Source organism: Patagioenas fasciata, chromosome 28, assembly GCF_037038585.1.
Source record: "Patagioenas fasciata isolate bPatFas1 chromosome 28, bPatFas1.hap1, whole genome shotgun sequence".
Classification (NCBI taxonomy): Eukaryota; Metazoa; Chordata; class Aves; order Columbiformes; family Columbidae; genus Patagioenas; species Patagioenas fasciata.
The window spans coordinates 4,113,881-4,141,869 of record NC_092547.1 but is presented as its reverse complement, the minus strand read 5'-3'; the positions used below and the strand labels follow the sequence as shown (position 1 = coordinate 4,141,869).

The following is a 27,989-nucleotide window of genomic DNA, read 5'->3' as shown; positions in this document are numbered from 1 at the left end:
CACCTGTACATCCTTATTTCTTTTCCCCATCCTGTATTGATCCCTCTTCCACACGTTCTTGCCTGAGAGCACAGTCTGTCTGACTGTCAACCAGAAAGTGGACACACAGTGTCACCTAGTGGCACCAAAAAATCACTGTCTGGTCTCCAGCTTCTAGTGGAACACGGGTTTTTCACCCAGCTTCTCCCGCTGTCTATTTAAAAGGCCACCTCTTTGTGCAACGAGTACGAATCCAGTCTTCAGACTTAAATTTTAATGTAAATGACCGAACTTTATTGAAGGTTTTGGAGTTAGCAAGACTGTTAAGAAAGCAGGATATTTTACACCTCAAGTATAGTTAAGAGCTAATTCTCATGAGAATACAGTACAAATAAAAGCTAATACAAAAGGGCATCCTCCTCCCACCGTTCAAGATTTCATTATTTGTAAAATAAATGAAGTCAAGTTTAAAAACGTACTAAGCTTCAATGCTAGCGATCAGAAAGTTTAACTCTTCAAAGGGTTTTATTCCAGAGATTCTTGCAACGCAGCGGAATTTCACGGCCATAACGGAAAGATTTACGGCAGCTTGATACAAGTGAGATTTCAAAGTTGTCGAAAGGCCTTAAAAATATCATCTGCAGTTTAGAAGGAATGATGACGAACTCCGAGCAAACAAAAAACAAAAGACAACACCACTTCGAATGCATATGAAATGCAAAAGTAATGCCCTGCAGGCTACTGCCAAAGCGTTGACTTGTCCTCAAAGAGATCTGTCCATCAGCACAGCTTCTGGATAAGCACTAAAATACGTATGTTCCCACGACAGGCACACCATTCCAGTTGAAAAGAGAAAAATAAAGGGTGTTGGGAGCCTTCAATGGATCACAGACAGTTTTGAGAAAGAAAAGCCACATTCCACTCAGTTTAAGATGCCTTCGTTGTTGGACGCTAAGCACGTGTTTTCATTATTAAAAAAAATCCAGTTGTGCCCTTTACATGTATTAAAGTGCATTAAGTCACCACTTGGAAAGCAGGCCAGAAAGTCCCTTTGAAATTGGTCCCTAAGCGCTGCAGTAGCATTGGAGTGGTAAAACAGTGGTCTAACAACAGCCTGTTTCACAGCACCATTGGGAGTACAGTGAAATTCCAGAAACTGATAGTGAAACACATACTGAAGCTCCAAAAGGATAAGACGGTAGGAGCACAGAACAGCTCTGCTCTCGTGCTGGGGACAGAGTTACCTGTTGAAGCTGTCCCACAGCCACATCCTTGTTTCCATGCACCTAAATATACTCTTTGCAGGCTTCTGGAGTATTTTTCTAGTTGAGATAATTTGTACAGAGGATTCCCTTAATGCCAATGTGCAGTATAGCATCGCTTTTGTGGAGGACAGCTGTTTGTTAAAGCTAAAATCACCAATTTAAAAAGGCCCAGCACCTTGCAACAAGTTTTCTAGTAAAAGGCCAATTTATTCTTCATCATCATCTTCATAGTAACGATTCCGTTTGATCTGTTCTTCCACTGACAGATCTTCCACATCTTCACCCTCCCAGAAACCAACATCTTGGGATTTGCGATTCTGGTTAGGAGATGATTCCTTAGCAGTCAAGACATTGGTTAAGTTGGAATGTTTAGGAGAATTTGGCTCAAGGAGTTCTTCATTTGGAATTTCCTGCTCTTCCATGGTGTGTTCTTCCTCATCTGTGTCTGCATTCACCTGGCCATTTTCTACAAGATTGTGCTCCGCTGTTTTAACACCAGCCAATTCCCGTTCTTCCTCTACGTTTTGCTCTTCAGCACTCTGGATCTTCCTATTCTCAACCTTCTTTTCTTTTTGCTTTTTGTCCACCACGACCTCTCTCTCCAGCTCCTCACTTCTTTTCAGCACGTCTCTCTCTGCCTTAGAAGGAGATGAATTCTCTGATTTTTGGCCTTTCACAGATACTGTTCTAAACGAGGCTGCGACGGTAAAGGGACGACTTCTTTCCTTCAGCGAGGAAGATCTTCTTAACTTCTTGAGATCCAGATCCACGTCCTCCAGCACATCTGGCTTGGAGGTCTCTTCTTCTGGAGGCCATTTGGGTTTGAACACTTTGATGCCCTCATCTAAGGCACTTCCCTGAACACTTTGGTCAGACGGAGGCGGCCAGGCAATCCTGAGCTTCTTTGTCTCTGCTGGTCTCTCTTCTCTTTCAGGCAAAGCCGAAGCTTTTGCTTCCATACTTGCTGCCAGAACTCCTACTTTTGCAATCGGGGCGTCCTCTACTCCGCTTTGCGGATTTTCTGTTGCATTTACACCATGGACACTTCTCTCTGGGGATTCTTCACACTCAGTTTTGCCTGCCCATAATTCCTTATGCTGTTTGTGTCCAAAGCCTTCATCATAATTGCCTTTAGATTTGAAGAGCTGATTGAAGTGAGGCTTGCAGTAAATAGTCCCACGCAGAGATGCGTACGTCCCAAGACTGTTGAGGAAAATACAAAGTCAAATGTTAGTATTCTGTGTCTCAGCCACCCAGACAGGTGTATATTTTATTTATGTTATTGATCAGATTCAATTCCAGTCTCCCCACGTGTTTAAACAAGACAAGCTTTCAGCTTTCATAAGTTTCTATGGCTCCCTTTTCAAACATCAGGCATTCTTTATAAAGCTGAACATTGTATTTTTCCCCACCTAAAAGTACATTAAGAGTTTAAAAATAGACTGCACCAAGTGTAAAAGCCCCTGGCAGGACTAGGACTGTATCACCACTGCTACACTCCTCTCCAGTTCACTGAATTATCATTATCTTCAGCTCAGCTAAGCCTGAATGGCATCACAGGATCACAGAAGGGTTTGGGTTGAAGGGACCTTCAAGTGTCACCTTATCCACCCCTGCCATGAGCAGGGACATCTTCAGCAGCTCAGGGTGCTCAGAGCCCCGTCCAGCCTGGCCTGGGATGTCTCCAGGGATGGTTCATCCACCACCTCTCTGGGAACCTGGGCCAGGCTCTCACCACCCTCAGGGACAACAATTGCCTTTTATCCAGCCTGAATCTCCCTCCTTTAGTTTAAAACCATCACCCCTTGTCCTATCACAACAGGCCCTGCTCAAAAGTCTGTCCCCATCTTTCTTCAGGCCCCTTTTAAGCACTGAAAGGCCGCACTAAGGTCTCCCCGGAGCTTCTCTTCCCCAGCTGAACACCCCAGCTCTCTCAGCCGTTCCTCCCAGCAGAGCTGCTCCAGCCTCGCATCATTTCTGCGGCTCCTCTGGCCCCTCTCCAGCAGGTCCAGGTCTGTGCTGTGCTCAGGACCCCAGAGCTGGACGCGGTGCCCAGGGGGTCTCACAGAGCGGAGCAGAGGGGACAATCCCCTCCCTCCACCTGCTGCCCACGGGGCTGGGGATGCAGCCCAGGGTACCCCTGATCTGGTGCCAGTGCACATTGCCGGCTCATCCGTTAGAAGGGGAACTACACGTCCTATACGGCAGCCGAGCAGAGCAGCGTGTTTACCTGAGTTTACTGTTGCAATAGGAGCAGCGGAAACAGCTGATGTGAAACACCTGCTTGTTGGCAAGGAGCCTTTCCATAGGGTACACAGTCTTCTGACACCCAACACAGGTTTCCTTCATTGGCAACTGAAATTTCTACAGGAAGAAGAGAAAGCTCGTTAACTGGAAAATGAATCAACCGCTGGGGGACTTGGCTTGGGTTCATGCAGAGTTCTCAGAAAAACTGCAGTGATTCACTTTCTGCAACTCACTGCTAATTACGGTAGAGCGGGTTCTGGTGGGCAGCGAGTGAGGAAGAGGCTATGGTGGGATTGCTGCGGTTTGACAGCCAGCCAAGATTTTCCCCCAGTGCATTCCACTGCTGCAGCATCACAAGTTGAACAATGGTCGAGAAGGAACAATGAAAATACCAGAACCTTGACTGAGCCAGTTCCCAAACAGCTGTCTAATCTCTTTCTGCAAAATCATATTTTCTTGGTAGGAAAATGATGAAGAGACATTCAGGTAAATGATAGCCAGTATGAGACTTATGGAAGTAAAAAAATAGTATGGAAAAAGAGCTGAAATAACCTCAAAATAAAAGGTGGAAGGGGAAAGGAGTGAAACAGGCTGCTCAGCAGTTTGAAATTATGCACTTTTGCTTAATTCCTCTCTTTAAGAAACAGGCAATGGTCTGAGCACAGATGCAGGCAGCAGGAAACTCTTCTGACTCCATTGGTAAGCAACGCCAGCTCGATCGCAAAGGAACTCCACTCAAGTTTCAGGACACGCAGCCCTCAAATTCGCTCGAGACTTAAAGTGAGGAGGTTAAACAGCTAAAATTGTTTATGTGTTCACTAAGAGAATTTCCTGGGAGTTTACTGCAAGAGTAAACTTAAATGCTGAGGAGTCAAGTGTCACTGCTGTGCTGTGTGGGAACAATTTCACATTTAATTTTCTGACAGCATCAAGGAAGCAAGTACATCGTCTGTGAAAAAAGGTCACTTGATGCCATTCACCTCTTGGAATCTTGGCCCATAGCAAACACACTTTAAAGGCAAAATTAAATAGCTTACGGTTGAAAAATTGGCAATCTTGGGCTGTGTTGATTACAACTACTTTAGCAGCAGGGTAAAAAGAGCCTATGCTCCATATCGTGGGTCTGCACGGGTACGTTGATATTGTAGCTTTTCTTTGACAAAGAATTACCTGCCACGTACTTACCAAAAAGCTTTACGGAAAAATACGATGGGCAAAATAAAAACAGGAAGGTCACAGGAAGACATAATTACAGCAATTTATTTATAACAGACTAGAAACAATGGTTAGGCAATAAAAGTTACAATAGGTGAGGGATGGATTGCTGAAGACAGAGCCAGCTGAAGTCACTTTGTCACAACCATAAAGTTTGCTGCCAATTTAATTCCAGTTTAATCGGTATTTTGATTTTGTTAAGGCATTGCTTGATGTTATAGTAGATTAAAGTTCTAATTACAGCTTGACCACCAAAAGCTCAGAGGTCCTTTTGGAAAAGTATTCACCATTTCTAGGTGAACTATATGAATTCTGAATTTCGAGCCACTAAATGAAATCACTAAGAATTAGTTTACCAATGCAAACAAAAATCAAATCACCCACGCTTCCCACAGGGAGCAAGGCAGCAACAATTTGCTTGCTCATTGGGAAGTAACTCGCCCTGAAACGTCACTTTTGCAAGGTGACATTAGGGTGCTGGCGTGTGCTTCCGCAATGCACATCCCCAGGGAAGAACGGGAACTTACTTGGATAACGATCAGCCCTATGGCTGATGGAGAGGCCTTTGGGGTGTGAAGAGAAAGAAATTCCAGGCATACTACAAATAGGAGCTACAGGAGGAAGGCGAGGCCCAATAAATATAAAGAGACTTGAGAGAAAGCTGAGAGTTGAGCTCACATTAGGAGGGAAGTGAAGGCAGGAGTAGAGGTTAGGAACCGAGAGCAGGAAACAGAAGCTGGAAGAGACAAATTGGAACCTTACATGAATAAGCAGCATCTGGGTTGCTATCTTGGCATCTAAAGCAGTAACGAGGTAGAGCACTAAAATGGTTCTAATACTAGAAAGAGAGCACAGAGGACAAAGAACACAGGTTGTGTGTATCTTGTGTGCTGTAACTGAGACTACGGAAAGGCTATGGGCAGCTCTAATCTGGCATTAATACTCCAGCACACGAGGAAGCCGCATCTCGCTGGTCTTGGTGAGGTCAGTGCTGCTCCTCCCAAAGAAGGGGAAACAACAAAAGCACAGTTGTTTCCTCAGGAGTGAGCCAGGAAGTCTGTGGCAGCCCAGGGAACAGGCATCCTAACTCCAGGCAGCACACATGACATGTACAGTGTGATCAAAACGCTCAGTACTGCTGTCTGTATCTCTAATAACATTGGCAAATACATTCCTACCAAAGAAGTTCTTCATCTGCTTTATAGCTCCCACTAAAGAAAACGTAACATTAAAGACTGATTACTCAGAATGCCAAACTCAATCTCTGTGGAGTCAGTCACCACCTTCCTATAAAGTTGCTCCCACTTGCAGTTACCTTGGGAGCAGTGGGAAGAGAAGGATGCAAAGCCAAGTCCCTGCTGAAGGCTTTAAAGTGAGTTGGTTTTAACCAGCACCAATGGTTGAGAAGAAATCGCTGCTTTACCTTCACTGCTTTTGGCAGAGGCGCATCTGTCTGGCCAGCTGCTTTAGAACCGGAGTTCTGCTGCTTTGTGCTCGCATTTTTCTGACCTTCTGTCTCACTCTCCAAGTTTTGTCCAACTAAGGGATAAGAGGAGGAAGAAAAGGCAATGACGATGATTTTAAAAACCATGGAAACCTTAGGATCCTAAGACCAAAGTGCAATCCTACCAGCTAAGGGCTAACGCATCTGCTATTAAACCTTTAGACCTAGATATTCAAACATGATCATTTTAGCTTTTCTTATTTACCGGGAAAGTTAAGTTGATAATGTAAAGAAAACTAATAGAGGGGAATCCAACATCTAACCTGCAGGAGCTGTTCTTCGGTTCTGCAAAGTGCTCGTGTGTGGGCTTGAATTTAGGTGTAAAGCAAAGGCAACATGAGAATGTGGTTACGCACTTTACTGAATAGGAACTTGTGTATCTCTGGACAACACCAAAGACACTCGGTAAGTGCCCTGCATTAATAATTAAGTACCTCAGCCTATAGTAGTTGCCAGAGCTGTACTTAAATGTGTTCAATCAGAGCAAACAAGTTACAGATGTCTTAGAATTATAATTGCAAATCATCCACTCAACCTGAAAGAAATTCTTATAAAGTTGGAGTTAGGCACAGGACAGATTTTTAGTACAAGACAGCTTTTAATTGGGTCCAATTCATCATTTGACAGGACTGATCTCCAGCATCCTACACACAGCTGGGTAACTGGTGCTTCTCCTCAGCCACGGCCTTTGCTCCCATTGAGGCAGGAGAACAAGGACCTACCATTGCCGTCCTCTAGAAGAGCAGAGTGGAAAGCCAAGCTGTTCTCCCCTCCAGAAACCTGCAGGAGAATATTAGACAATGAGCGCCTCTGACCTTCTAAAGTCTCAATAATCACGACCACAGCAACACAACAGGCAGTTGGAAGCACTGAACAGGAAGAGACCGGTCACACTGGGGTGTGCATGAAGCTGCTTTTTGTTTTAGAAGGCACGAGGCAAAGTCCAGCTGACTGGCCAGGATGTTCAGAAATCTGCTGTTCTGAGATTGAGACAAGATGTGACAAAATGAACTGCAAATCATCACTAATTCGCTTTAATGATTGAAAGGTCCATTGCGAGCAACTGAAGTTTGCAAACTAATGAGGAAACAAGTCACTTATATTAACATATTCCCATCTACTGAAAAAATAACACCAAGCACTGGGAAGTGCTTCAGCATGGCCATGTGTGGCAGAATGCAAACGCCCCTCTCTCCTTCGATATGGAAGGAGTAGACACATCTCCCTCTCTCTCTGCTACACCTTCTCTTGTTTGGCCCCAGAGCCCCTGGTCAGGGCTGTTAAGAGAGAGGAGAGGGAGTGCCGAGGCACCCGTGGCCAGCGTGGGGGATGTTTGGAAGCTTCAGGGGCACCCACAGCCAGTGTGGGGGGTGCAGAGAAGCTTCTGGAATGCCCACAGTCAGATCTGATCAAGCTATAAAACAGGATTCTCGTCGAGGCTCTGCCCCTTGCGCGGATCTCTTGGAGTTCCGAGCTGAGCCGCTGCCGCCAGGAGCCACTGCCCCCCGGGATGGAGACTCCGCTTGCTTTGCCACCATGGGTGTGAGTAAAATTAACCCTCGCAGGATTACGAGTGTATTATAAATTTACCCTCGTGTAATCGCGAGTGTACACTTTCCGTACTCACTACGAGTACGTGTACCCCTTTAAAATAACCCCACACCGTGTTCATGCAGTGTGGGCTCTTCCCGGACTCAGGGACACCCCCAGTATTGTTTCGGGTGAAGCCACATGCATGCACACTGTGGACCTCCTGTTGTATTAGTTGCTACCCCTTAATAATTTTCCTCAACTGATATCCGAACCTGTATTCAAGTCACTTTTGCAGCGCTAAACCCCTGTTTCCCCGTTTAATACAAGTTGTTTTGGACCCTGTTGTCCCTTAAACCTCGGGGTGCCTCGGTGACACCGTGGCTGTTGAGTCACACATCTGGCTACTACATCTTTCACAGATTCAGTGTGAAAAACGACAAGTTAGAAAGTTTCTTTCCTTTCCTTTTTGCCAGAGGATTCCTGTTTCTGACATTACTAGTAGCAGTTTTAATTAGGTTTGTTTCCAAAGTTCATCACGTCATTTAATAAGGACAGTCCTGGCTCTCAGCATCCTATTCAGCTTCTTTATTGCACCTGGACTCTTCAACAAGTCCCTTCCTAATTACAGCTGAACACAAGACATTTCATTCAAATCACCCCTTCAACAACAGGGATATGTTCTGATTTAACAGGTGTTCTTTCAATTAACGCACCTTTTAGCGCAGCGCAGCCCTGCCCGGCCGCACACAAGCTGCTCAGCTGCCGGGAGGAGCAGCTGAAAGCAGCAGTTTGGCCCCTTGCCCACCAAGGCTGGAAAGCTCTCAAAGCCCTCCTGGCATTCAGCTGCCACGTGCTCGGAACGGCTGGGACACACAGTACCCCAGTTCTTATTCAGCTACTCTTATCCCGTCTGCTCTCCCCGGTTTAGCGTACAAAGGCTTGAGCGTGCTTTATTATCTCTAATTCACAGAGTAATTTAGTCTCAATTTGCAGCTGAGGCTCAAAACTGGGAGCGAACCCAAGCTGGTGTTCTCAGTTACCTTCATCAAAATTTAGCCACTAAATGCTGAAGAAACAAGGACAAACTCCTTTTACTTGTGTCACACAAACCAAACAAAAAACCCCATCACAAACACCAAAAATCCACAAACAAAACAAATACAGGCACCTCATTACTGAAAGAACAAGGGGAACACTCCAAGAAAACTTAAAATGTGTCTCAAGATATTCTCTAGGACTGCTTCAAGTCTTCACAGAGACTTGATCAGTTATAATTCTGATACAGTCTAAAAAATAATTTTAAAAATACATTATCTGGAATTGTGCAGCATGTCAATAACCTGCTCGTATTCCATTTCTAGATGGCATGTGGAATAAGTCCACCAGCTGCGCTTCTACAACAAGTTCTGCTTAAAGTGAAGCCCTTGAGCTTCTCCAGCGTGAGCATCTTACCTTGTCCCCATCCTGACGGGACACGGAGTCCTCAGCACCTGGTGGCACATTCTCCTTCTGCTCACATCTGTAATTCTTGCGGTCACTGTCACTGCCTTGAATCTCATTCTAAAGAATAAAGCGCTTGAAAGTTGACAGGTTCTTTTCCCCTAGGAATGTACTTGCTTTGTTTTTCTTAAAATCTTTTTAAACTGTTTTCTTAGTATATACGGTGATAAAAGAAAGGGTATAAAATCTATATGAACTTGGTAAGTGATACATTCTAATGAAGAACAAAGACGGGGCTGTGGAATTTTACCGTGCTCCATGGAAGCAATGCCAGCATTTACTGAGGGGTTTGTTATTGAAAAAATGACTTGTTTAAGATTTCCACAAAAGAATCTTTCAGACTTCAAAAGAAAAATCCAGTGAAACCTCGTGTTTTCTTTATTGCCACAGGATACAAGATAACTGGAGAAAGACTCGTGCCCTTCACAAGGCATCTTCTCTGCAACGAGGAAGAGAAACAACCAACTGCCAGCACCAGCATCTTAGCGGATTTTGTAAACAGGTCTGCACAAAACCAAACACCTCTAACCCGTATGTAATTGAATATTACAATTACAATGTATACATCTCTAAACATGCTGTCCATCGGCTCTCCCTCCCCTTCCTGCATCACTTGTAGTGCACAGAAACCATTGCTCCTCAGCCAGACTCTAACCATGCACCCAGCAGTTTAATCCAGGCCTAATCACCCCACATGCCCTCAAAATCACAGAATCCCAGAATGTCAGGGGTTGGAAGGGACCTGGAAAGCTCATCCAGCGCAATCCCCCCATGGAGCAGGAACACCCAGATGAGGTTACACAGGAAGGTGTCCAGGCAGGTTTTGAATGTCTCCAGAATAGGAGATTCCACAACCTTTGCCCTGCTGAAATCCAGGGTTGCAATTCTGCTTGCTATCCTGCTCCTGCCACAGGAGATCCTGAACTCCACCATCTCATGGTCGCTGCAACCAAGGCAGCCCTCGACCTTTACCGCTTCAACCAGCCCCTCCTTGTTAGTGAGGATTAGGTCCAGCAATGCACCTCTTCTAGTCGGCTCCTCCACCCTTTGCATCATAAAGTTATTGCCAAGGCACTGGAGGAACCTCCTGGACTGTGGTTGGCTGAATGGTCCTTCCAACAAACATCGGGGAAGTTAAAATCCCCCACCACAACCAGGGCCTGTGACTGTGAGGCTGCTCTCAGCTGCCTGTAGAGGCCTCATCATCTTCCTCACCCTGATCTGGGTGCCTATGATAGACGCCCACAACAGTATCACCCCTGCCAGCCTGCCCCTTAACTTTCACCCACAGACTCTCAACTCGCTCCTCATCCGTGCCGGGACAATACTCAATACACTGGAGTTGCTCTCTCACGTAAAGAGCAACTCCACCACCACGCCTGGCTGGCCTGTCTTGCCCAAAAATGACACAGCCATCCATGCCCACATTCCAGTCATGTGTGCTGTCCCACCACGTCTCTGGAATTGCCACCAGGTCATCATCTCCTGCCCTAACACAGGTTTCTAACTCTTCCTGCTTATTCCCCGTGCTGCATGCATTGGTGTGCAGGCATTTCAGAGAGCGAGCCGAGCACACCCATTTCACCCCAGGGGTATGGGAGGCCTCCCAGCCTTCATCATCTCTAGGGTGATGCCCCACTGATGCAAGCCCAGCTACAACCCCATCCCCCTTCGAGTCTGGTTTAAAGCTCTTCAAATGAGCCCTGCTAATTCCTGTCCCAGCATCCTTTTGCCCCTGAGAGATAAACCTTTCCCACGTATCACTGTTTGGACTGGTGTCTTGTGAAACCAGCCGTTATCAGAGAACCCAGAGCCCTGCCTGTAGCACCAGACCTGGAGCCAACTGTTTACAGACTGAATTGTTCTATTCCCTCCCATATCATCACCCAAAACTGGAAGGAGGGAAGAGAAAAATCACTTGAGCCCCAAACTCATTTCCTGATCAAGTATCTGCAAAATTGGCATAAGTTCATTTACTGCAAGAATCAAACTGGGTTTAGATAATGGGTGAGAAGAGTTGAAGGGAGGTGAAAGGCAAAAGGGAGGAAAATTGACTGGAGATCCCAAAGCTGCAGGCCAAGCCATCCGGGTTCTATACATTGTATGACACTGAAAGTTGCTCCATCTTGCTGTGCCTCAGTTTCCCTCAGCTTCTAGCTAATGTACAATACAGGATGGAGTTTGGTTGGTTGTGTTGTTTTTAAACAAACATGCAGAGACCTACCAACAGGCAGAAAGAAAAAGAATGCCAGCTATGTTTCAGAAGGGTTCCAGCAATTAATTCCTTGGAAAACTTCCCAGATTACTCCAGGAAGATGCAAATGCTTATTTCTTCCTGCAGTAGGTAGAGGCCAATCTTCACTAGAAATTACTCCTACGGCCACAAAGTTATTTGCAAAAGGAGATGGCATTATCTTCAAAGGGCCTGGTTTCCATAAGATCTTCTTTCCAGCCTCCGGCTGGGACAAAAGTTCATTTCTACGCAAGCCAAAGAACGGACTTACCGTAGCGCTGGGGCCGGTGGAACTGCCCTGCTTGGACACGGCTGCCTGGTACTTCGCCAGCCGATCCTTTATCGACGTTTCCGTCAAGCGAGGCATCTCCAGGCTTTTCTTGCTCTCGGCCTTCTCTGGGCTGAGTGCTGGGCTATTATCTACAAGATGCCCCAGAAAAAGAGCTCCATAAATAAAGGGTGACTTTCAGGGACACCAGCAGACTTGCCTACAGAATGATTTATAAATCCCATCCCTTCACCACTCCCAAGATCACAGAAATTCCAGATCTGAAAAGCACAGGAATGCTTCAAAAATTTCTGCTCCAAATCTCGTCATTGATCCAGCGAGTTGCAGCAGTAACATATTCACCAGATGCAGCGTCCAGCCAGCAGTCTCAGAAATAATGAGAGCAAAGAGTTTTAACCTTGAAGGTTGTTTTACTGTTATTGTCAAATGAAAGCAGCTGCTACAGTGGCTAAATGGAAATGTACCCGATTCCTGTAGTGGAATCAGTGTCAAAGTCTTTTGGGGAAAACATGGGAAGCGAGGAAGGAAGTCGCACCTGCCGCTTCCACCTCCTCTATGGAAATGATTTAGCACGACACGTTACAGATGAGGATCTCAAGAACAAATATGTTATTAAATAATTCCATTTAGTCTCACAGGATCATTTGAAGCACCTGGTTTTAGCTCAAGAGGAAAGAAATAGGTGCCCATCTCCGGACTCTCAGAATTACGCCCCATTTCTTGCCATCCATCTCTCACTTTTGCTGTCAGACGCTAGCAAATTGGTTTCAAAAGCCAACTCCTGGGACCGCTCTGCTATCTGACTTCCTTCTACAATGGTCAGGTCTCCAGTAACAGCTTAATTGTCCAATAAAGCATGATTAAAAAAAGACCTTTCACTAGCTGGTGGCCTTGAATGACTAAAAAGCTGTACGAGTCATTAAGGTCCCTCCTGGGGACAATAAACAAACATAAGCAGTTCTTGCCATTCCAGTATTGCTCAAATAAGGACACAATGCGCACCTCTAAACAGCGAGATATAATATCAACCATAGCCCGAAAGCACAAAAGATTGTGAATGCTTTGTTAGAAGAGAGTCTCCAAACATATGAAAAGGACATAATTTTGCTCAAGTTGTAAATTCGTCTGTAATTACCCATGTCTGGAGAAGGCAGGAGGGATGAGAGTGAAAGCCAGAGGGAAGAAGGCACATGGTCTGGCTGTTCACTGCCTCCTGAATTAGTCTATTAAAAGTCTTCTAAAATTAAGACACAGGAAAAACCCAGGTTCCATTCCTGAACTCGCTGGTTATCTCCTGTGCCTTGGTTTCCCCTGCTCAAGGGTATAATGCTTTGAAATCCACAGCAAGACTTAAGTCACTAAATGTGATGTTCCCACAGGCCTTACAGATGGAAGATGGCTGCACTTCCTTCCATTCCTGAAAAAGCAACCCCCCAAAGCACGAGCTTTACTGACCTGATGCACTGCGGCTCTTCTCCCCTTGGCCACCATCGAAGTCCTCCGAGGAGAGGCTGTTTTCAGAAATCCTCCTGCCCCCCGCCGGCTTCCTCGGCTCTCTGGGGACCTGGGAGAGACAAGACCCACCTATCGGCTGCTGGGACAAGCCCAGCTTGTCGCGTATAATCCTTTAAGATGCACAGGTGTCACTAGCAAATCTGCTTTACTGGAATAAACAAGTCTAGCAGGTGACATCTTATTTAACCAATATCAAGTTTGATCACAGAATACCTGACCCTGTCACCTGGAAAAACACTTTCTTGGAGAGGGCAGTGGATGCGCTTTGACTGGTTATCTTTGTGGAAAAGTCAGAGAAGCACAGGATTGAGCTATCACAAATTCACACTGATCTTCAGCAACAGGAAGGAGAATAAATACTATTGTACTAAAAGTTATCTAAAGTTACTTGTTTTGATTTGGATAGCTGGTGCGTTTGGGACCAAATACTTCCCTAATTAGGTCTGATAAGGCTGAAGCTTAAGCAGGAGAGTGCCAGAGATAAATATTCTCAGATAGCCCGGATAATCGGTCTCTGCGAGGTGCTGGACACAACCACACAGATGCTCTGGGTGCCTCAATCTCATTTCATACTCATTCATAGAGATCAGCTCCCCAAAATCTAATGCTCAAAGAAACTGCGAAAAGACATTTCAGCAGCTTTAATAAATACTCATGAAGCGCAGAGTTTAATTGGACTTCATCAAGATAAGTTGTTTGCACAGCTGAAAGTCAACCTATAAAATACTAGAAGGTGATGGACCTTTGCTCCCTCCCCGGGAAGAGTTAAATCAGAGCCAGTTGGAAATGCAGATGGAGGCTAACGCAGGGAGGTTTGGCAAGATGCTCCAACCACACATCCCCCCCGCCCCAACTTCCAAGAAGTTTCTTAACTGCTGGTCACCAAACTGAAGGAAATGCCAAAGTTCTGTTTTAACAGAACGGCACTGTAAGATAATCACTGTGAAAAATCGGGCTGCTTCGGCACACAAAATCTCAGCTTCACCAGGAAAGGAGAAAGCAGCTGGAAAGCCTCTTTTTCCATTAGCCTGAGAAATATTTTCTATTTCTGTGGTTTAAGGCTTCAGTAACTTTTCTTGCTGGAAAAGAGCTTAGCTATGACAAGGCTTTTCCCTCCCCGGAGTGTGTCCAGGGTTCAGTCTGGGAGTGTCTGCACACTTGTAAGGACTTGCAGATTCCCCATTCTGCGCAAACTGGCCTTCGATTATTCTTATTCCGCCTGTGTCTGCTTTTATGTCACCTCCAGCCCACAACAACTCAGACACTTCTCAATCAAAGGGTCTCACTTTTGACTGGTGTACAAAGATGATTATTGGCAGAATACACTTGACGACAAGATCCTTTGAGGACGCAAACCCCATCTTTATTACCCACTTGAATATCTTGACTTTTATCACTGCTCTGGGGTTGTTTTTTTTTTCATTATTATTTATTTTATTGGGGGGGGGTGCTGGGTTTTGGTTTTTTCAATAATACATCACCACACACACACATTTTCTTGCACACAGCGGGAGTAACGAAGCTACATACGAAAAGCCAAGCTTGCAACCTAGATCCAAGGGCATTTTAACCGGTCACCCCTCAGTCTCCTCTTCTCCAGCTCCAGAGCCCCAGCTCCCTCAGCCTTTCCTCACACGGGAGATGCTCCACTCCCTCCAGCATCTTGGTGGCTGCGCTGGACTCTCTCCAGCAGTTCCCTGTCCTTCTGGAGCTGAGGGGCCACAACTGGACACAAGATTCCAGGGGTGGTCTCCCCAGGGCAGAGCAGAGGGGCAGGAGAACCTCTCTGACCTACTGACCACCCCCTTCTAACCCACCCCAGGTCCCATTGGCTTCCTGGCCACAAGGGCCCAGTGCTGGCTCATGGTCACCCTGCTGTCCCCAGGACCCCCAGCTCCCTTTCCCTTACGCCGTTGTCTAATAGCTCATTCTTCCTCATAAAAGTCAATGAGGTTGGTCAAGCACGACTTCCCCTTGGTGAAGCCATGTTGACTGCCCCTAATGACCCTCTTATCCCTGATATGCCTTGTAATTCATGTAATTTAGATCCAGCATCTGGAATTCCAGCCTCACTGAAAGGAACCATCAGCCCTTTTCAGGAGAAAAAGACAGAAATCAGGATTGGAAATCATTTGGGTTGCTGCTTCTCATTCACTTTTGTTTCAGAATCTCATTTCAATTCATTTTCAACGTAGTCGTTCTCCAGTAACATCAGGCTGAGCTGCCCTCGTGTTAAGAAGGCAAAGAATTATCGCTGAAATGAAGTACTAAACAAATTCAAGCTCTACATAAGAGTTGGCAAGAGGCCGGCGTGTTGTCAAACAATTACACCACGTGTTTGCTCAGCACCCACCAACAGCCATTCTGGAGCGGGGTCCAGAGCTCATCCAGACACATGCACAAAATCAATGTTTTCTTCCAAGCAACCAAAACTCTCCATATTTTCACCAGCAGCCACCTCAGACAGCTACAGGTGGCCCATCTGCACCTGAAGAACTGGAGATAAGCTGTATAACACAATGGTGACACCTTCACATGGAGGGATCCCTGACTCCCAATCTTATTCATTCACCCCTCAGTTTACAGCCACAACTCCCACGTCACAGCTTCTGCTGCCTGTAAATGAGATAAAATACTCACGTCTGGAAAGCCCCGAGGTTCTAAGACAAAAGAGGTGGGTGCAGAGGCACCACAAACAGCGTTCACAGCGTTTCGCCCACGGCGCAAAGAGTCGTTGGGCAAGAGACCAAATAAAAGCTACACCTACTCCATCAAATAGGAACCGTGTCAAATGTGACCCCGCACACCAGGCTGGCTACGCAAGACAATAAGTTTTTACCTTAAAGGAAAACCAGAAACCAACCTGGAGGCGACTTTTTAAGAAGTATTTTAGATCTGCTTGCTCGCTCTTCTGATCTTCCTCAAGTCCACTGTCGCTATCACTTACAGGAAGAATTCTTTGAAGCTGATGAAAGACCTGATGTTCAGCCTTAGCTTTGTGCTGAGCCTATTTAGACCGACATTCCTGGCTATACCATGGTTAGTGCATTTTTTTCCAGGAAGACACAACAAATTAAGATCTGCCTTGTGCCTCAATTGCAGAAGACGGAGCAAGATCTGAAGGACTAAATGAATGAAGTAGGAGGTTTTGCTCATAACTCTGAAAACAGGTTTCTTTAGGGCGGGCGATTGAGTCAGGAAACCCAGGCTCTAATCTGGATTCTTGTCACAGCCTTGCCCAGCAACCAGAGAAGTCCTTTTATCTTTAGTGCCATGAAGTTACAGCCACTTCGTTTATACAGATGTTTTGTCAGCAAAGCTCTGACAGCACTTCTACCTTAAGTCTTAAGAAAATACCAAGGAAAAGGGCCGTCTCTCAGCTAAATTTATGGTTGGACTCAAGGATCTTAAAGGTCTTTTCCAACCTGAGTGATTCTATGACACCTTGTTGCGCTTAAACCAGGGGTTTATCGATGGGCAGGGTTCATAAATGGAAGAGGCAACTTGCAGTTACCCAAATTGACACCATTGCTTAGTGAAAAAAAACCCTGTGTCCCCATAGCTCCAAACTCTTCATGGTACGTGACTGCGTGACACCACCCACAGATAAACCCCCAGAACCACAAATCTTACCATAGTGCTTCCTAACCACAAAGACACCCCCTCTGATTTATTCCCCAGGTGAAGATAAAGTCACTTGGAGCCCATCTGCACAACGGTTCCTTCCTGTGGAATCCTGCCCGACGGACCCTGCAGCAGGAGGTGAGAGCAGCGCTATCGGGAGATCGTGATAGCGCCACAAAACCCACCAAAATCCTTGTGAAATCACCACATACAGATCCAGAACTCACTTTTTATGGCAGAAATGCTCATCCGAAGCCCATAGTCAAACCAACTTTTGTACCAAAATGTGCTCATTTTGCTCAATGCTGCAAGAAAACCACTCGCAGCCAAACAAAGCCAGAACTATAGGAAACTATGAGAAAACTGGAAAATCCACCAGCATCAAGGCCCCGGGACTATGTTGCAAGTCACCAGCATATGCAACTCATTTTCTAGTTAAGCAATTCTCCCCCGGGACACAGTCTGCAGTCCACATGCGGGATCAGATTTCATGAGCAGTTGTAGGAAAATGCAAGCCCTGTGCATTTGCAAGTCAAAACTCGTGAAGGCAGGAGCTTGTCTGGCTATCTCTGCTTATTTTTTTCCCCTGTGAGGATTCTTTTTTCGATAAGAAACATTTGTTAAGATAGGAAGATGAGAGAGCAGCGAGGAAAAGATGGGAGTATTTCACAGCACATATCTATGTGCATATTCTGTGACTCACATACTGATACATATATAAAAAACCCTCTGAATTCTGGCAGCGCTTCCATCTCAACTGCACCCGCCCGGGACTGTTGAGCTCACTTCAAACAGTTGCTTTTTCTTTTATATATATAAAAATATATACATATATATATATTTTTACACAATTCATGTTTACATAACTCATCTTAATCTCCCGAAAATACATAAACCGCCCCAACTCAAAAAAGAAAACATTCCCTACTTATTTCTCTCTTCTAGCCCTTCCATGAGCAAATTAACTTTACAATCAAATATAGCACAGCCCCAAGCGCTCTGCACATATTTGTGCAGCTCAAACAAGTTATTAACACCAGCTTCATTATGTTTCCACTAAAACAATGCCTACAACTATTTGCAGAGTCAATAGTTGGGAGCCACTCCCTCCACGGACTTTTCTTGGTGCCCGAGGGGCAGTGGAGTTTTAGTTTCTCTCAAGATCCGAAGGGACAGACCCTTACCTTGCTCTGAGCCGCTTCCCCCTTCTCAAACATCATCTTGAGCTTGTTCAGCGGGACGCTGTACTTCTCGATCTTCCCCGAAGAGTCCGCGCTTTCGCTGCCTTCGGGCTTTTCCACCTCCCTGGGCTCTCGCAGGCAGTTTTCCATTTGACCGCTCTCCACCGAGTGGCTTCTCGACGTGGTGCTGTCCCCAGCGGGACAGGGCAGCTGGCTGGGGATGCCCGAAGGGGCCCGGGTGGCCGCGGTGGCACCAGCCCCCGGGTTTTGCTCCGTCCCTGGGGGAGACGTGGGGCTGCTCCCCGCTGCTCCGGGGCTGCCGACCTTGCGCCGAAGCTCAGCACAGCTGCTTCGCTGCGTTTCCTTCCCAGACTCTTCTCCCAGCGCTGGATTCTCCCACTTCTTCTTGAGTACACTCAGATTCCCCCTTCTTAAATGAGGGGGAAGGTTTTCTGCGCTCTGCAAAGAACAAGAAGTTGATTCCAGTTATGTGGCTGATGAAGCATTAAAGCACTTCCTTTCTCCGCGAAAGGAAGTTCAAGGCTCAGCACTGATCGCAGCTCTCTGCTTTTTCAGACAGCTGTGAATAGTTACAACTGTGCCACATGGAGAAAGCATCCAGGATAGGAGAGGAAGGAGGGGGGAGAAGAGAAAAATCAGGAGCTAAAGCAGGAAGTGAGCAAACAGGATGGCCTTATAAGGAAAAAGGGAGTCCAGCTCTAATGAGTTAAATGCCACACAAAAGGCCTCAATCCACATATGGGGGAGAGGGGACCAGGATCCACATGTGGAGAAGGGGACCAGAATCTACACATGGGGAAGAGGGGACCAGAATCCACATGTGGGGGAGTGGGGACCAGAATACACACGTGGGGAAGTGGGGACCAGAATCCACACGTGGGGGAGAAGGGACCAGAACCCACATGTGGGGGAGAAGGGACCAGAACCCACACGTGGGGGAGAAGGGACCAGAACCCACATGTGGGGGAGAAGGGGGACCAGAACCCACAGGTGGGGGAGAGGGGGTCAGAATATACACATGGAGAAGGGACCAGAACCCACACGTGGGGGAGAAGGGGACCAGAATCCACATGTGGAGAAGGGGACCAGAATCCACACATAGGGGAGTGGGGACCAGAATCCTCACATGGGGGAGCAGGGACCAGAATCCACACGTGGAGAAGGAGAACAGAATCCACACATGGGGGAGTGGGAACCAGAATTCACACATGGGGGAGAAGGGACCAGAACCCACACATGGGGGAGAGGGAACCAGAATCCACAGGTGGGGGAGAAGGGGTCAGAATCTACACATGGAGAAGGGACCAGAACCCACACGTGGGGGAGAGGGGACCAGAACCCCCCGAGGGTCTCCAGCCCCAGAGCACGCAGGCAGCAGCACAAGCAGCCAGAGCAGGGCTGGGTGGGGCTCCAAACCCTGCAATGTCTTGCAGCTGCTTCAGGAGACAACAATTAACAGGCCTTCCAAAAAGCTCCAGATGAGCTCTCAGAAAGCCCTGCTTTGCTGCAGTTGTGTATTTCTACTGTCAGTTAACATTAGCATTTGAGTTACAAGAGTAAATGGTAGTACCTGGAGTGGTAGTTCCCCTCGTATTCAAGCATTTTGCAGGCTCGTTTTGCTTACAAGTCGTTACCTCTCCCCGGAGTAACAGAGCGGCCCGTGTTTGATTCATTCACATCTCACATCAGCCACCACTGCGCTGCTATTCCCTCCCTTATGGAGACCCCTACGTATCAAACCCACTGCAAGTGGAGCAGGTCTGCAAGGCTTATAGGAATTAAACAGGATTAGCAGCTATATTGGGATTTAAGTCTCTCACCCTATTACTCTTCTGGTCACATTTCGAACACTGCTTTGCAAATTAACTTGAATCCACACAGACTTCAAAAAAAGATCAGCTTGCTGACCACGGTTAAAAGAAAGTACTAAAGTTAGAAGGCAAATGTTGTAATACAACAGAAGTACTGAAAAATGTGCAGCGGGTTTCCACAGGAACACCTCTGGATGTGGCACCTGTGGGGTCCCCGATACTTCACACCACCAGCAATTCTTGCTTGAGATTTGCCTGTTCCCTGATCACACAAGCCATGAAGAAATTGTAAGACTGGAGAGTAATTTTTAGAATGCTTATTTTATCCTGAACAGGAAAAGAATGACTCCCCAAACACTAAAGAGGTCGAGGCAGCGTGGTCTGACAAAGACTTACCCAGATGTCCTGAAAATATCGGTAGGCTTTTTAACTAAAAACTAAACAGAGGATCTGCTTACACAAAGACCTGCAGTCCTAGTGCCTGGTGTGCCGGGCAGGGTCCCCAACCGGGACCAGGGTGAGCAGTGCAGGTACTGAAGGGAATGTGAGGCTGTACCATCCAGAAACAAAGAGGGTACCATCCAAAAATGGTGGCTGTACCATCCAGAAATGATGTACCACCCAAACATGATGGCTGTACCATCATCCAGAAATGATGTACCACCCAAACATGATGGCTGTACCATCCAGAAATTATGTACCATCCAAACACAGTGGCTGTACTACCCAGAAATGATGTTCCACCCAAACACAAGGTACCACCCAGAAATGATGTACCACCCAGAAATGATGGCTGTACCACCCAAACATGGTGGCTGTACCATCCAGAAATAATGTACCATCCAACCAAACATGATATACCACCCAAACATGGTGGCTGTACCATCCAGAAATGAGGTACCACCCAAACACCATGGCTGTACCACCCAAACACGATGACTGTACCATCCAGAAATGATGTACCACCCAAGCACCATGGCTGCACCATCCAGAAATGATGTATCGCCCAAACACCATGGCTGTACCATCCAGAAATGATGTACCACCCAAACACCATGGCTGTATCACCCAAACACAGCAGCTGTACCATCCAGAAATGATGTACCATCCAGAAATGATGTACCATCCAACCACCACGGCTGTACCATCCAAACACAATATACCACCCAAACACTGTGGCTGTACCATCCAGAAATTACGTACCATCCAAACATGATGGCTGTACCATCCAGAAATGAGGTACCACCCAAACACCATGGCTGTACCATCCAGAAATGATGTACCAGCCAAACACGGTGTCCCTCCCCTACCCAGAGGCATCTGGAGCCCTGAAAGCCCTTCAGGAAACATCCCCCTTAATGCATTCTACAGCTATCAAAGACACACGTTAGATTTCCGAGAGGCCGTCAGCTTCGCTTAAGCAGGCTTTTCAACTTAGTTAAGAAAGGCAGAGGTACCACACAACCGCCTGCAGCTACGAACAAAGAGGTGGATATTCAAGTGTGCGGTTGGCTCCTTGTGCCTTCAGCTCGGGAGCGAACTGGTGACTCAACACGTCGCTGTGGGCAAGGCGCTTGGTTCTCCTCCCTTCCATTCACACCGGGAAAGGGCAGGAGTGAATCAAAAGCAAACACTCCGCCTAAGCCAAGTTTGCTGTAGGATACACAGCAGCGAGTTTGATATTCACCAAATCAACCGTCACAGCAACTCTGCGTGGAGCTGATCTGTTCCGCTTGCATTGCGTGTAGCTGACCTGTTCTTATTGCCCAGAAAACAAATACTCACACTTCTTTTCTTCTCAGCAGTGGCTTCTTCAGCTGCTTTCTGATACCTTCAAGATACAGGAGAAAAAGGACAAAACCAGTTTTTAGCCAGAATACTGAATGCTCTTGAAGACAGGTATGAATTTTCCCCCCCCAAGCATTCTGTGCACTTCCCAGACCTATCAAATAAAAGCAGAGGCTGGAAAAACAGCAGCAAATAACACCAGAACAATGCAAAGCCACTTATACATTTCAAGTCACGCAGTTTACAGTAATAGCATACATTAATATTTTTCATTACCTAAGCACTCTAATTCTCCAACACAGTTTACCTTGGAATAGCTGTATTGTCTCCGCCACCCAGCTGTCTGCTGTGCCCCCTTGCAGGAATAACTCAGCTATTTATACAGCAGCTGCCGAACCGTAACAAATTACAGCTTGGCATACGCAGAAAATCCACATAAGTGCCAGTTTATTTTACTCCGCTGGGTTGTAAACGGCACCGATTCAGCAGTTGCCTCCCGAGCAGCTGAACCGTCCCAGCAGTAATCACAGCCCTGCGCAGATAAGCCACCCTGGATCATGAATCAAAGTCCTTTAAGAAGCTCTAGAAAACTCCGGGCAATCTGCACCCCACGCCGGGCCAGCACACGGCCCCGCTAATCACCGCACCGCGCTCGTCAAAGGAGCTAATTGGTCGGATGGGACACGTTTTGCTGTTTGTAAGCAGAGCGCTGCTTTTTAAAGGAAGATCACCCAACGTCCGCTTGGGAAAATGGTGTTTGTGTTTCCCTTATCTGGAATTCTGCTTTTGATACAACTGGGAGTATGTTACAGGTAGTAAGTGAGGCACTAATATAATAGTGCTTAGCTTCAGACTTTAAATTATTGCTGGTATCAAACCAATGCATATCATAGGCTCAGTTCCTTCTAGGAAAAAACTCCTTATGTGCAGATCCTTGCTCTATTACTCATTTTTCTTTATATCAATTCCTTTTTTCCCACCGTGCATGATGTGCTCCTATGTAGATTTCCCCTCTTGTTACAATATAAAGTAGACAAATTGCACCCTTACTTATTTCTGCTCTCCAACCTGCATTTGCTGTACGGACCGAATGCTAACAGAGTGTAGCAGTCCCTCTTTAATCAATACAAATACATTAACCTATGTCTCTGTGCTATAAAGGGTCCAAAATTTGCGTGTGACATGCTGCGAGATGGACTTTATGGAGGAAGAGGGATCAACACTGGAAGAAGCAACAGAGACACGGGGATGAGAGTCAAGTACCGCAGTGAAAACAACCCGGGGTGGCCGAATCCCCATCAGCACCGCTCGGTGAGTCACGCTGGTCAAGTCTCTGCTCTGCCCTGACAAACTGACCATCTAAACACTATCTGGAATGGAAAAAATGTCCTTGCATACAAATATTTAGGTAATAGCAATTGAGAAGAACTCTGCTCCTCACTGCGAGTGTCAGTGCTGGCAAAGCCCGTACGCGGGACGGTGTTTTCCCAAGGAATCGACGCTGCTTATGCAGCGGGACCCCACTTGATTAAGGAATAGCAGTTTGGATTATTTCCAGTAAGCCCTTTTCAAAGGATTATCAACATTTAGCAAGATGACCAGGTTCTGTAATCAAGCTTCAATGAGTGAATAAATTACCTTCACAAGAGCGGTCAAAGCAAGCAGCTTCTCCCTTGGACACAGTACTTCAAGGGTAACTTAAAGAGTCCAGACTGCAGCTGTCTTTCCCCTATAGACTTCATAAAGTTTCTCCCACACTCAAGATCTCAATACTCCACAACCTCACTACGCTATTAATGCAATAACCTGGGAGGCCTGGTTGCCTAAATCCCATTGGAAATCCAAGCTGGACTGGAGATATTTAAAGAAATAAAAGCCAGAAAATATGTTTAGGCTCCTGCCACTCCGCTTTCTCAGTGGACAAGATATCACTTTATGATTTTCCTGTAGCCCACCGTCCATCCCTCAGAGAAAAGCGAAGGGCAACGTTCCTTCTCTACACAAGTTGCATGAGACATCTGGAAGGGACAAACGTGAAGAGCAGAGGTGCTGTGAAACCCTGCGACATCCATCGCAGTGAGAACGACCATTTCTAACTGGTCTCCAATTAACAGATAAAGCGCTACTGCTACTTTTTATAGTACCAGGCAGGAAACGCCGTGTTAACAGAGAAACCTGCATAACATTCTGTGATTCTGTGTGATGAAATGGCAATAGCCTCCTACATCCCGCTACTCTGCCCTCAAAAACAACTGCAATTTGTAGTTGGACATAAAACATTCTATTTCCTGGCAGCAGAAAGAAAAAAGATATGATCATCCAGAATGCTGAATCAATATAATGTCGGCAACCAGAACTTGCCCAAACCAGACACTCAAATGCCTACGGAGCTGTGTTATTTTTAAGAAGCAAAGCAAGTGTCGGTGGCATTGCTGAGGGTTCCAGCTGTGAGTCTCAGCATAGCAGCCTCCAGCACTTACTTGGAGAACCGTTCCACCAGAGCTGACGACTTGTTCCTGTTGACTAGAGACAGCTCTTTCGCAGTGATTTTCAAAGACTGTGAAGTCCACTGTCTTCTATTAAACGGGGACGGCTCCATCTTATCGCCAATACCTGTTCAGGAAGGAAGTAAAGGGTCAGTAATATGAATTATGTGAGCAGAAAGGTAAATCACAAAGTGGTTTGATACTCGGTCACCACCCAGGTGCTCCCAGCATACTAGAGCCACCGAGCCTGATCATTCAGGATCTCACAGATTCACAGAATCCCAGAACGTCAGGGATTCGAAGGGACCTGGAAAGCTCATCCAGTGCAATCCCCCCATGGAGCAGGAACACCCAGCTGAGGTTCCACAGGAACCAGGCGGGTTTGAATGTCTGCAGAGAAGGAGACTCCACAACCCCCCTGGGCAGCCTGGGCCAGGCTCTGACACCCTCACCACGAACAAGTTTCTGCTCATATTCAAGTGGAACCTCCTGTGTTCCAGTTTGCACCCATTGCCCCTTGTCCTGTCACTGGGTGTCACCCAGAAGAGCCTGGCTCCATCCTCCTGACACTGCCCCTTTCCATATTGATCCCCAGGAATGAGTCCCCCCTCAGTCTCCTCTTGTCCAGCTCCAGAGCCCCAGCTCCCTCAGCCTTTCCTCACACGGGAGATGCTCCACTCCCTTCAGCATCTTCATTGCCCTGTGCTGGACTCTCTCATCTCGTCCATCAACCGACCCAGAAAAAAAAAAAGGATCATATTAAAATTATCATTTCCTCTGCAGATGCCATTGAGATGGTGCTGCTGATAAAACACCGGCCACAATGAGAAGTCGCAAGGCAGGAGTGAGACGTGCTGAGATTGAGGAGGACGCAAACGTGAAGCTCTATGTTTCCTCCGGGCTCCAGGAAACCTTAATATGCCCTCTCTTGTTCTGGTTTCTAAACCAAATGTGCTGGCGTTTATGTAAGAAGGCTCGAGTTATGAAACCTAAGAGGATGTAATTCCTATGCAAACATTTTTCATTCACTCTTGTGCTGTTCATTCTTAACGCAGCAGCCGTTTCCTCTGGGAGCTGAAACGCGTCTTGTGTTCAGGGAGGCAGCTGTAAACCTCGTGTTGCAATCGCTATCAGTTACCTAAAGGAATAGTTTCAACCACCCTGTCCTGCTAGAAACGGGAAGAGATTTTGTACAGCTTCTCCCCACAAAAGTCAGCAAGGCTATATCAGATTTTTATGGGTTTTTACATACTTAGTTTCATGAAGGAGGAAAGGAGGGGAGGTTAAATTAAGGAGTTCACTGATAAGACCAAAATAAAGCTTGTGGGGCAACGCCTTTCCTTTTTTCCCCTTTCTTTTATCCCTGTCACACAATGCCCGCAGCAAGTGCAGTGACCATCCTGCAACGCCAACACCAGGCAGGCTGAGCTCTTTCGCATGTTTTCCATCAATTTCCTTAACTGATTTGCACCGTGGAAGTCTGAGCATAGGTCACACTGCAAATGGAAGCACCTTAAGGCGACTTAAGAACAGTCAAACGCAGGAAAAGAACACATTTCTGGAATGCGGCTGCTCAGAAATGACAAAGGCTCGGGATTCTGTAATGCCTCAGCCCAGAAGAATTTGGCTGCGGCAAGAACTGAGCCGTGGCAAGAACTGAGCTGCAGCAAGCGGCATCTCGCTGGCTCCGAGTCCCAGCGGTTCCTCCCCGCTGCTGCAGACAACACGAGCACACGGAGACGTCACCGTCCTGGGGTACGGCAGGAGAATGAGACCTTCTCTACCATTCCATAATTCACCTGATGTCATGGAGAGGATGCCACGCCGTGCCAGCACGCGTTCTTTCGAGATAGCAATTTAGATGGTGCTGTCAGATGTACAGGTTGAAGTAACGTGGCAAACGAGAAAAGTCACGCTGGATTTTCATGGTGATGTTGAAACAGGCTGGAACTCATCGGTGCTACAGTTCCAGTTGCAGCTTCAGACCTGCATCTCCCCCTCCAGGTGGTCCCTGAAATGCTGCCCCTTCCCATGGGCACGAGAAACTCGGATACTGCCTGAAATTCAGGCTTTAGCACCGAGTTCCCCTCGTCTGTGAAGCTGCCTTAAAATAGTTACCAACCCGTGCCAACTGCACAACGATCACCCGCAAAGAAAAAGCATCTCATTAGAATATAAGAGGAGCGTGCAATTTTCTCCCTTTTTAAAAAGCATGTTGCACATGGAAATAAATGAGCATTTCTATGATTACAGGACACAGTCCCTAGTGGGGATGTCCAGCAGCAAGCATTCAGCATACGGATTTAATAAAGCCACAGAAATACATAGAGATTACAGAAAGAATTTACTTCTGAAAAATACGTCCCCATTCAAAAGAAAATGTGAATCAGCCGTGTAATGCTACCGTTTAAACTCCATTTTATGAATAATCTTGAGCCAACAAGAGATCACCTGGAGCCCCACTCTGCAGTTTAAATGGCCTTTGACAACACGGAGCCCGTTCTGCCGGGAACAGTCGCGGGGTTTCATTATTCCCTTGGCAGAGATAACAGGTCGCTCATTGACAGGCACCTTACACGGAAGGACAGCTTCAGTAAAACACCGAGACAACAAAATCCAGCTGAATTGTTCAGAAAATAAGCCGGGTTTGATGCCCAGACATTCCACTGCAGCTCTTTGTGGACGCGTTTTCTCCCCATTGTTTTTGTTCCGTTTCCCTACCATTTTCTCTGCTAAAGCCACAGGGTCATTAAGACAATCAGGCCTGTTTTGGCAAAAAAACCCTCTTTATAAAGGCAGCAGCTACTGCTCAAATGTTCAAATGGAAAGTTAAGAAGCATATTTGGAATCTTAGTCACTAGAAAAGACACAAACCAGAACACTGAGATGCCCTGAAACTCGTGCTCCCACATTTTTAGCACCATTCCACATCCTTAGCACTTTCCCCTACATTTACACTTCCATATTCAAACATCTCCGTCCTTTCTTTGCTGCTTCTTCTGAATAATTTATTCCAATTCATTTCGGGAAATAGTCCTTTATCGTACGTATTAAGATTTAAACGAGGTCATGAGCATCCTGCACATTGCAGGAGGGGACGGGAACCCAGAACAAGGTGTTGAGAGGAGCAGAGCTCGGATTTAACCACAAAACGCACCAAATCTGGTAACTTTAAGAGTTTAACAGTGGAATAAAAGCCCACATATCTGCATAGGTCCTGAAAGAAGAACTTTCTATAGGTGGCTGCCCCAGAGTGGCACAGGGTGGTTTATTAGAGGTGGTTAAAGCGTCTGCAGGACCGTGTGACAATTCCCGACAATTCCAGAGGCGGCTCCGCATCCCCCCCGGCCCCATGAGCACCGGCCGAGCCCTGAAACACCTGACGGGCCCCGCACCGAGCGGCGGCGGCGGGACGGGGCTGTCCCGCCTCGCCCCTCCAGCCCGCGCCAGCCCGCAGAGCCCCGGCGCCCCCCTGCCAGGAGCTGGGGAGGGGGTGCCCGCTTCTGAGTTGCCCCTGCGGCGGGGCACGGGCTGCGGGCAGCGGCACAGCCCGCGGCCCAGCGGGAGCCCCTGGAGAAGATCCCGCTCTAAGCAGCCCCGCACCGACAGGACCCCCCTGTACTGTACTGTACTGTACTGTACTGTACCGTCCCGTCCCGTCCCGTCCCATCCCCGCTGCCCGGTCGTGCCCCCACACCCCACGCACCTGCGCCGGCCGGAGGCGGGTCCCGCACACCTGTCGCGGCCGAGGCGGTAACTGCCCCTCCGCGCCGGCGGCGGCGCTGGGCACCCGCGGCA

The 27,989-nt window shown here is 47.0% G+C and overlaps 1 protein-coding gene across 2 annotated transcripts; it reads right to left on the bottom strand.

Moving 5' to 3' along the window:
* Positions 1–250: 250 nt before the first annotated feature.
* LIMA1 (LIM domain and actin binding 1) lies at positions 251–27,989 on the bottom strand. Of its 2 annotated transcripts, XM_065858765.2 has the most exons (11): positions 27,898–27,989; positions 24,186–24,318; positions 21,703–21,748; positions 18,089–18,544; positions 13,221–13,329; positions 11,748–11,896; positions 9,196–9,303; positions 6,933–6,990; positions 6,130–6,245; positions 3,475–3,608; positions 251–2,447 (listed from the first exon to the last, which is right to left on the bottom strand). In XM_065858765.2, exons 2-11 carry the CDS (start codon positions 24,302–24,304, stop codon positions 1,451–1,453), a joined length of 2,292 nt encoding a protein of 763 aa, XP_065714837.2. In that variant the 5' UTR covers positions 24,305–24,318; positions 27,898–27,989; the 3' UTR covers positions 251–1,450. The 2 variants fall into 2 exon arrangements, with proteins under 2 accessions (XP_065714837.2, XP_065714838.2); XM_065858766.2 differs by lacking the exon at positions 9,196–9,303.